Genomic DNA, 10,104 nt, shown 5'->3' with positions numbered 1-10,104 from the left:
ACCCGCTCTCGCTCGTTTTCCACACTCTGCTTCACTTTGAAATTGCCCTCATCTGGCCTGATCCAGCTGGAAAACACCTTTTTGTCCTGCTTTATTTTCCCAGAGCTCTTACCCCCCCAGTGCCAGCACTGCTGGGTGTGCATCAGGTGCATCCCTTCTCCAGGCTTCACTCCCTCAACAGCAACTGGAAACGAGATTTTTAATTTTTTTTTTTTTTTCCTGCTCTTCAGCCTTTTCTGGCATGTCCCACTGCGCTGTAAATACCGGCTGAAGTGCAGCCGAGTGTGGGATGCTTGAGGTAGTATGCACTCAAGGCAGCTGCACCACCACTGATGTGCCAGTGGCCTGAGTTCTTCCTGGTTTTTGGGGGTGCCTCTGGCTGAGGGGGAGGGTGGCAGAAGCAGCTTGGGCAGTGGCAGGTCTGACTTTTAAATATACTGTGAGAGGGAGTAGCATCCTTAACCAAAGATCGATCTTTCCTTGTGTAATTGAATTTGACACAATAAGTCATGTACATAGAGCCAAGGATCTCTAATTCCTGAGGCTCAGAAGATGCCTTGGAAACGTGAGGAAACCACTGTTCCCGTGCATCCACCAGCATCCAAGGATTATTTGGGGATGATCCCATAAATGTGCCTGGTATAGCTTTTTGAGTATCTTTTGGGGTGGCCAAACATACACTGGCGCACCAACCAAACAGGTGGAAAATGGTTTCTTGGGGGTCGTGTTGGACAAACATAAGATATCCAAACCTGAAGCATTAGCCAAAGTCACCCAAACATTTCTTTTAGGTTGGCTAACTGGCAAGATCTCATGACAAGTCCACAAGGTTCTCCAAGGTGGATTTTCATTTTTGGGTGGCAGCTTGCATGCAATACCGCAATGGAACAGCTTCTGCATCCCGCCAGGGTTTGCACTGCAAGGTGGGTTTCCATTTTTGGGTGGCAGCTTGCATGTAGCACCCCAGCTGAACAGCCCTGCATCCCGCCAGGGTTTGCCCTGGCTCTGAAGGCTCGGGGCAGGCTGAGCCCTGGGATCCAGCCCGTGGCTGGAGCAGCTCGCCGAGCCCGCGGAGCTCCGGCGCCAAAGCCGCGGCCGCGGCTGCACCGGGCTGGCAGCGAGGCACAGGCTGTAATTACTGCCAGGGCGCCTTCCCCCCGCTGCCCTAGCCCGAGGAGCTGAGCAGCTGCCAGCAATTAAAACTAGTTAGCAGTTCCCAGGATGTTTTAACCATTTCTAGGCGGCCGTGGAGCAGCTCTGGTTGGCACTCTGATGGCGCAGACTCTGCTGAGCATGTGCCTTTGCTGAGTTTGAGGGTCTCTCTCTCCCCCAAAAAAGCATTGCTGAGTCCTTTTGGCCTCCCTCCCTTCCTCCACTGAGCCAGGGTGGGGTTTAAACCCATTCTGAGGAGGGACTCAGTGGCTGGAAAATCGCAGCCCCACCAAAGCTGGCAAAGCTGGGAGGTTGTTTGCAATTCTTTACAAGGACGGAGGTTTGGGCATATCATGGAACGGTTTGGGTTGGAAGGGACCATAAAGATCATTCAGTTGCAAACCCCTGCCATGGGCAGGGACACCTTCCACTATCCCAGGCTGCTCCAAGTCCTGTCCAACCTGGCTTTGGACACATCCAGGGGAAGCCACAGTTTCTCTGGGCACCCTGTGCTGGGGCCTGCCCACCCTCACAGGGAAAAAATTCCTTCTCACATCTCCTCTAAACCTCTCCTCTTTCAGCTGAACACCATTCCTCTGTCCTTGTACTATGTGCCCCAGTAAAAAGTCACTCTCCATCCTTTTTATTAGCCCCCCTTAAACACCAAAGGCCACATATCAAGAAGCAGTTGCAGGATACCTCCCTGAGTGTGTGAATTTCATCTTTTATTACTCGTGTGCGTCTGCATCTGTTATTTTTATGCTCCTGCAGGTACATCCTGCAGCCTGGGTTTTAATGCCCATTTTTTGTGGGGGGGAGGTGAGAAGAGGGGTACGAGAAGGGACTTTTAGAAGGGGGATGGAGAGGGACTTTTTAAAAGAGTGTGTGGTGAAAGACAAAGAGGGATGGCTTCAAACTGAAACAGGGCAGGGTTAGATGGGGGTATTGCAAAGGAATTGTTCGGTGTGAGGGAGGTAAGGCCCTGGCACAGGTTGCCCAGAGAAGCTTGCCCCATCCCTGGAAGTGCCCAAGGCCGGGTCGGACGGGGCTGGGAGGAAGGAGATGATCTGGCAGCGCCTTCCAACGCAGCCCGCTCCCGGCGCTGTGCCAGGAGCGCGGCAGGACGCTGCTCTCACGCCTTACAGAATTTCCGCGGGGGGCTCGGGGGGGTCCCGGCTCCGCTGGCGTATCGCGGCTCCCCCTGGTGCCCGCCGGCCCCGCTGCACGGCGGCTCCCACCCATCCATCCACCCACGAATCCATCCATTCCCCGGGATGCCTGCGCCGGCCCCGCGCATCCCGGGCTGGGCCGGGCGGGGCGCGGCTGAGCCGGGGCTCCGCTGCCGGCAGAGCCCGCCCCGGGCCCGCCCCGGCCCGCCCCGGCCCGCCCCGCCCGGCGCCGGGCAGCCCGGCAGTGTGGCGAGGCGGGCGGGCAGCGCTCCGCTCCCGGTGCCGCCGCCGATCCCGCCGCCGCCGCCGCCATGCCGCCGCCCTCCCTCCTCCTCCTCCTCCTCCTCTCCTTCTTCCTCCCCGCGCTGCTGCTCCGCCGGGCGCTGGCCGCCGCAGGTAAGGGGGGGCACAACTTTGGGGGGCTCTGGGGTGGGCGGCATCCCCCCTAAAAAGTTCGCTGCGGTTGAGGTGCCCGGCTTTAGGACGCCGAGTTAGTGTTTTTATTTCTTTAATGTAAAGGTGGCGGGGGGATGCTCCAGGGGAGGATGATGCTGGCAGGGGGATGCTCCGGTCCGGGGGGGATGATGCGCTGGGTGGCAGCGCTCCCTGCTCCTCGGGGATGCTCCGCGGGGGATGCGGGGCTGGCAGCGCTCCCCGCTCCGATGCTCCGGGTGGATGCTCCGGGGGGATACGGGGCTGCTGGCAGCGCTCCCCGCTCCGGGGGGATGCTCCAGGGGATACGGGGCTGGCAGCGCTCCCCGCTCCGATGCTCCGGGGGGATGCTCCGGGGGGATACGGGGCTGGCAGCGCTCCCCGGATGCTCCAGGGGATACGGGGCTGGCAGCGCTCCCCGCTCCGATGCTCCGGGGGGATGCTCCGGGGGGATACGGGGCTGCTGGCAGCGCTCCCCGCTCCGGGGGGATGCTCCGGGGGGATACGGGGCTGCTGGCAGCGCTCCCCGCTCCGGGGGAGATGCTCCGGGCGATGCGAGCTGCCAGCGCCGCTCCCTGCCCGCCTCACCGTGCCGCTTCCTTATATTTCTCTCTGTCTCTGTGTATATATATATATATATATTTATTTTTCTTGGCAAAAGCAAAACAAACCCAGCCCTGTTTTGTAGTAGCGCCGGTTGTGATTTCCCCGGCAGGTCAAATAAGTAACTATTCAGCCTGGATTTTTTGATTTTTTTTTTTTTTTTACCGATTATTATTATTGTTAAATCTGCATTTTTATAAGCTGAGCGACTGATGGCCGGGCAGCCGAGTGGTCTTTTCCCTATGGCTGTTCAAAGTTTCCTGTGCGCAGCCCAATCTTGTGATTGAGATGCGCTTAAATCCAGCCCTTCCGTTAGCAATCCCTGCCACAGACGAGAAACAGAGGCACGTCTCTCCTGCTGCCCTCTCTCGTTAGGACTCCTGCCATCAAACTCAGCCTTTCCTCCGTATTTCCCCCCCCTACATCCACTCCACAACTCCTGGACATCCTCGGCACTTTGTCCTTTGTCATCCTCCGGCGGTGGCAGAGCACAGCCGCCCGCGTTTACTCTCCGCGTGTAAAAAGGTGTGCTCGAGTGCAGAGCTCGGAAGGGCAGCCCTGTAAAGTTTGATGATTTTTCTGGAGGCTGGCAGAGCCCGTGAGCGTGTCGGGCAAGGTCGTTATCCCGCCGGGAATTCGGGATCTGTCGCTGCCCGCAGCTCCCGGCTGCGAGGGTTTGAGGACGCGTCGCGAAGCACAGATCGCTCTTGTTAAGGAGTTGAAAGCGTCTCCTGACGAGCTGATTTTCTAGGAAAATGAACCAAGCCTTCTTTTCTGAAGCGTAATTAAGGTGACGAGGAATTTTTCAGGGAGGGAGTCTAATTAGATTAATATTTTTTCCGCCTCCGCCGCACAAAGATCCAGTGTGTTTCGGCAAATGGGGAACAGGAACGGCACTATTGACTTCTCCAGGAGCCCGGACCTTGCTGCAGCAGCGTCCTCCTGCCAGAAGGAACTCTCTGCCTCGGTGGCAAGGGAGAGGTTTGAGAGCTGGCAGCGGGCTGGATTAGCCGGGCTGGATTAGCCAGGCTGGATTAGCCGGGCTGGATTAACCAGGCTGCTGTTGCTCAGGGTTTAGCCAAGCTTCCCGTGGATGCTGAGGGGAACTGGGGGGATATCACTGTGTTCGTGCCTGGCTCTGTCCTCTGAGCGAGCCAAGTTCATGCAGGGGTTGAAATAAAACTGGGCAGGAGGGAGGGAGAGAGGGAGGGAGGGAATGGAGAAGGAAAAAAACAAGTTAAACCTGACCCACCTGGCTCAGTTTGAGTCTGGGGAGCTCTCTCAAGGCACCGTGCTGCTAATCTGGCATATGTACATGTGTGTATAATAAAGTTTTTAGCTGGAGAGCTATAATTAGTGTTTCTCCAGGAGAGTTGTGTAGTGGTGGCATGTGATGGTGCAGAGGAGGGAGCTGAGATGGGTGCTCAGCCCTGGTGATCATCCACTCCCTTCCCCATTCCTGCCTGGCTTTTAGGGAGGGGCAGGATTGTTTTTACCCAGAATTGTTTTTACCCAGAATTGTTTTCACCCAGAAAACAATTTTCTCTTTCAATAACAAAGAATGCACATGTTGTTTGTGCCGGGTTTTGCAGTGTGGGGGTAGAAGTGTGGTTTTGGATGGGAGTTTGAAAGCCAGAAAGCATCTGGTCCGCTCATCCATCCCCAGGAGCGCTGCTGGGTGAGAGAACCCAGCTCCCAGCGTGTCCCTGATCCTGGGGCTTTGCCTGCCAGGCTGCTCTGCAGGCTTCATCCTGCTCCTGTGGGTAGGAAAACAATTTGGGGTGAGGATTTGGAGCTTGCTTGAGGGTCTTTCCCGAGGCTGCGGGAGAGCAGCTGAAATCCAGAGGGTGACCCTGGAGGTGGGGACTCAGCTGACAAAGGTGTTTTTGGACAGCTGTCATCCTGCTGAAGGAGCATCCTTCCATCCTTCTGCCCTGCCAGCAGCAGCAGAACACCCAGGGCAGGGGGTGAAGGGGGGATAGCAGCACTGCTGTCCCCCAGCAGCATGGGGACATGGGTGGCAGGAGGCTGCCTGCCTGCTGCTGCCAGCCTGAGCAGATGGCTGGGCAAAAAATAATGCTCCTGGACCTGTTGCCTATCAAATCCTGCCCTTTGGAGGTGGAGGCTTAAGGACAGGGGTGTGTGGAAGGATCTGCTTGGGGTTTTTTATCTCCTTCTCCTTCAGCTGCTTTGTAGTGGAGCCCTCTCTCTCTTCTTTAGAAGCCAGTGCTCTCTGTGTGTGATAGCAGCAGAGGGAAATACTGGAACAACAGCAACAAAAAAGGAGAGAAACGGAAAAAGACTGCTTTGGAGGGGGCAGAATCACTTGGAAATGGTAGTTGTAGGGGGCAGGGAGGAAATCCAGCTTGCATTTACTCTGCTTAGAAAGCAAAAGCTGACCCTGTAAGGAGCTTGGAGGGTTCAGCTGTGTCCTTCATCTCTGTAGGGTCCCCTGGGTCCCTGGGGTGCTGTAGATGCTGATTGCCTTTCCATCCCTGTCCTAGTCCAACAGGAATTATAGATATATAAATATATAAAAACCAGATCTGTATTTTGGGTCAGTTAAGTGAGCCAAATGCTGCAAGGCACTCTGCTTCCCTTCCATTTCCAGCAGTGGCATCCCCATGGCTTTCTCCCTCCCATTGGGATAATCCTGGCAGCCCTGTGGTGTTTTGGAAGAGTCCTGAGCTGGGCAAAGCCAGGCTGGCTGGCCAGTGGCACGACAGGAATGCTGTGAGGTGAGGACAGAGGGGCTGTGTGGAGTCTGAGGAGTTCATTACAGCAGATGTTGGTGCCCATAAAGCCACAGGTTCCTGCTGTTTCCTATTCATTTGTATCTTCCCAGCTTTAGCGATGCCAATGTGAGTGAAAACATTTCCTGGGAGGGCTGGGGGGGGAGATAAATCATCAGCCCCTTCCCTCTGCCCCATTCCTGCCATCCCACCTGTGGGAAGGAGGGATTAACAGGGGTGCAAGGGATGCCTGAGCCTGCAGTGGCTGCCATAAGCTCCTCTGTGGCAGTTGGAGGCCCACTGGCTCCAGTTTTGGTTTTCCATAATCTGCAGAGCTGTAATTTGCTGTAATCAGTTGTATTGTGCAAGCTACCCCTGCCTGTGAGTCAGAGCACGGTGGCACCGAGCTGACACAAGGATGCTGGGCTCTGTGCCCTTGGGATGCTGGGCTCTGTGCAGGGCATCTGGGTCTGCTGAACACTTCCAGGAGGCATCAATCTCCTTAAAATATCCCTCCTGGAAGTGTTCAAGGCCAAGTGGGATTGGGTCCTTGTCCAGTGCAAGGTGTCTCTGTCTGTGGCAGTGGGGCTGAAATGAGATGAACTTTAAGGTCCTTCCAACCCAAACCAGTCTGTGACTCCCTTCTGTTCACCCTGGGCTGAGGGGAGCCTGGGTGATCCTTCCCTGGCTCTGCCAGAGCTTAATGAAGCATTGTGTGAGCTGTATCTCCCAAAAACAAAGCCTTTGTGGCGAACCAGCAGCTTCTGAGTGATGTCTCCCCTCACACTAGGCCAGAGCAAATCCTGTGTTACCTGCACTGGGGCTGGGAATTCACCTTGGGCTGAGGGGAGCCTGGGTGATCCTTCCCTGGCTCTGCCAGAGCTTAAGGAAATGTTGTGTGAGCTGTGTATCCAAAAAGCAGAGCCTTTGTGGTGACCCAGTAGCTTCCAAGTGATGTCTGCCCTCACACTAGGCCGGAGCAAATCCTGTGTGACCTGCACGGGGGCTGCACTAGGGCTGGGAATGAACAGCTCTGGCTTGGGAGAGGCAGAGAAATCCCAGAAAAAAAGCCCAGAAAGCTGCTCTGATGTCTGGTTTCACACCAAGTAAGAATTTGGCCATCAGTCCCCAGCAGAGAGGGGCTGAAATATAAGAAGAGATGACACCGAGGCCTCCAAGGATGCTCCAGCCAGGCAGGCAAAGGAAGGAGGCCTGGCACAGCCCATGGGAAGGTGGGAAGCAGAGCTCACACACCACACAAACACATTTTATTCCTCTCAGGCTGTAGGACACCCTGCCTCTGCTGAGCATGGTGGTGAGGTCCCTCCCCAGGACCTGTTTCAGTGGCAGCCCGGAGGCCTGGCTGGCTGAGCCCCCTCAGGAACCCTCCATGACTTCTCCCTCTCCATCCCTGCAGGCCTGGCTGCATTTTTACTCAGTAAAAATCTCAGTTCTGGAGTGTGGGCTTGCTGTGTTCTTCTCCCTGCACAGAGGGTGATGCTGTTCCTCAGGGTCCCAGCTGGGGTAAATAAATAAAGCATTTCTGCCCTCAGACGGGGCAGCCCAGAGCAAAGCATCCCCAAGGCTGCTGCACCAGGAATCATTTTTGAAGCCTCCTGGTTTTTCGGAGGCCTGACTCACGGCACAGGAATGCGCTGGGCTGGCAGCCCCAGACCTGCTCCTCAGCCAGGGGAAGAGCTGCTGCTGCTGCTGCTGCCGTCTCCTCCTCCTCCTCCTCCTCCTCCTCCGGAGCCCGTTCCCCATCCCAAACCGCTGGGCTGGGCTGGTAGCAACCACGTGTTTGCTGAGCTTGGATTTTTAGGGGATTTTTTTTTTCCATCCCTCTCCTATTTGCCTTTTTTTTTTTTTTTTAAAGGGGCTCAACTTCTTTTTTAAAAATTTTTTAAATTTTTATTGGGCTCAGCACCTCTGCTGAGGGAAAGGCAGAGATCAAACGGCAGCCAGGCTGGGAAAAGCTGGGTGAAGCCACGCTGGAAAACGAGGAAAGGGAAGGGAAGCAGGAATTATTTAGCACGGGGCTTGCTCCAGCGTGTCCTGCACTCTGCCTTTAATCTCCTGCGAGTCCCTCCCTGCCTCAGCCCAGGTCTCCTCTGCTCCCTCCTGCCTTGGCTGGCTTCTTCCACTCTTAGGGAGGCTGATCCCCATTCCAGAGGGCTCCCCCAGACCCACACAGGTGGGGTGTAGCTTGGTCAGGTGTGTAGTGAAACACCTGAGCTGGTGAGGAACACCTGGGCCTCTTCCCTGACTGGTGTAACTGGGGGGGTGTTGGAGCTGTAAGCTTTAAACCAAACTCCTGATGGCTGGGGGGGTGTCCTGGTCAAGGGACAGTGGTGACAAGTTTGTGTTTCTGCTGGCAGCCCAATCTTCCTCTGTGGAGAAAGGGAAGAAGGATGAAAGCAAAGCAAGCCCCGTGTCACCACCATGCTCGGCAGAGGCAAGGTGTCCTACAGCCTGAGAGGAATAAAATGTGTTTGTCTGGTGTGTGAGCTCTGCTTCCCACCTTCCCATGGGCTTTGCCAGGCTCCTTCCCCTGCCTGCCTGGCTGGAGCATCCTTGGAGGCCTCAGTGTCCTCTCTTCTTATGTTTCAGCCCCCTTCTGCTGGGGATTGATGGCAAACTCTCACTTGTTTAGTAAAACATCCCCTTTTCAGCTAATTCCTTGCTGCAATGAGGAGGAATCACCCGGTCCCAAGCCTTGGGAATGGCTGTGAAGCCACGTGGGGTACGAGCATGGGGATGGCAGTGGCACTGGAGGCCCAAAATTGGCCTGTGACCATGGCACTTGTGTTTATCCAAGTGAAATATAAATCAGGAGCTGCATCCCACTGCTTGGTCTGGGTGGATGTGGCTGACACAGTCCCCCAGCATTTAAAAATCAAATGGTTTTGAGCTATTTTTCCTGTTTGGCCTTGCTTGCTGTGTAAGTTCAAGGCAGTGCTGGTGTGTTGTGTTGTTTGTTGTTGTTTTTTATACTCTGGGAGGTGAAGGGCGTGAGTTGAGACACTCACTGCTTATATTATTACTGAAGAGTAGTAATATACAAGTGAGCAGGGCTCTTCTGTCCTGGAATTCAAGGTCTGGGCTGTCCCTTTCTCCAGGGAAGCAAGTCCCTTCAGGAAAGCAAGAAGACCTTATGGATTTGGGGAGCGTTTTGTGTGATACCTGTGTGCACACACACACTACAGCACAGGTGCCCTCGCTTCTCTCCCCAAGTTATTCCCACATCTTTTGGGAATAACAAAGGAGGAGGAAAAGGGCTGGTTTGTACCACGAGTGATCCCGTCCCAGCTGGAATCCCCAGGGCTGTGAGCACAGGCTGTCAGCCCAGTTGTGGCAGAGCCAGACACAAAAGTCACATCCCGGCACCTCTGCTGCTTCCGGGGGGTCCTGCCAGTGTGGTTTGCTTCAAGACCCCATGAATAATCTTTGCTCCCCTCCTTCACAAGCCTGCACCCAGTGTGAGAGCTGGGGGATTGTTTCCCTTTGAAAGAGCATGGAAAATCTCATTTTGGGATGTTTAATGCCTATTAGATCCATCTGCCTCCCTCTTGAATGCAGGGAGAGCCCAGGACATCCAAGATGGGTGGGCTTGGGGGCTCTGTGGGGATGATGTTGAGGATCCCTACAGGTACAGGATGGTACAGAATGCTAGGAAGAGGTGTGGGGAGTGGAAAAAAGCTTCTGTGGAGGTGGGGAAGTGCTCTTGGAGCTGATGTTGCTGCATGTGACATCATTTTTGGGTGCTTTGTCTTGTGCTAGGGATGAGGTGCAGCACGCCTTGATGTGTTGAGCCAAAGGCTGTGCAGGTAAAATGTGGGTGGGAGATGGGGAGTGCTCCTTCCTGGAAGGCACCCTGGTGTTCCTCACCAGGCATCCCTCCCTGTTGGAGCTGTATGGAGAGAGATGTGGTGGCTCTTCAATGATGGGAGGTGAAAGCAAGGTTCTGTGCACCCAGACTTTGTCCTGCTGTTGCTTTGTGAGTCTTTCCTTTTATG

At 55.1% G+C, this 10,104-nt stretch overlaps 1 protein-coding gene across 1 annotated transcript in view; it reads left to right on the top strand.

Annotated features, from left to right (window-relative positions):
* Nucleotides 1-2,613: 2,613 nt before the first annotated feature.
* UNC5B (unc-5 netrin receptor B) overlaps nucleotides 2,614-10,104 on the top strand; it is a 60,103-nt gene continuing 52,612 nt past the window's right edge. The window contains exon 1 of the mRNA XM_059477484.1: nucleotides 2,614-2,717. Coding sequence (XP_059333467.1) covers nucleotides 2,633-2,717 — 85 coding nt within the window. The 5' untranslated portion in view covers nucleotides 2,614-2,632. The remainder of the gene's footprint in view (nucleotides 2,718-10,104) is intronic.

This window comes from Ammospiza nelsoni, chromosome 8 (assembly GCF_027579445.1).
Source record: "Ammospiza nelsoni isolate bAmmNel1 chromosome 8, bAmmNel1.pri, whole genome shotgun sequence".
NCBI lineage: Eukaryota > Metazoa > Chordata > Aves > Passeriformes > Passerellidae > Ammospiza > Ammospiza nelsoni.
This window is presented reverse-complemented; position numbering and strand designations above follow the sequence as displayed.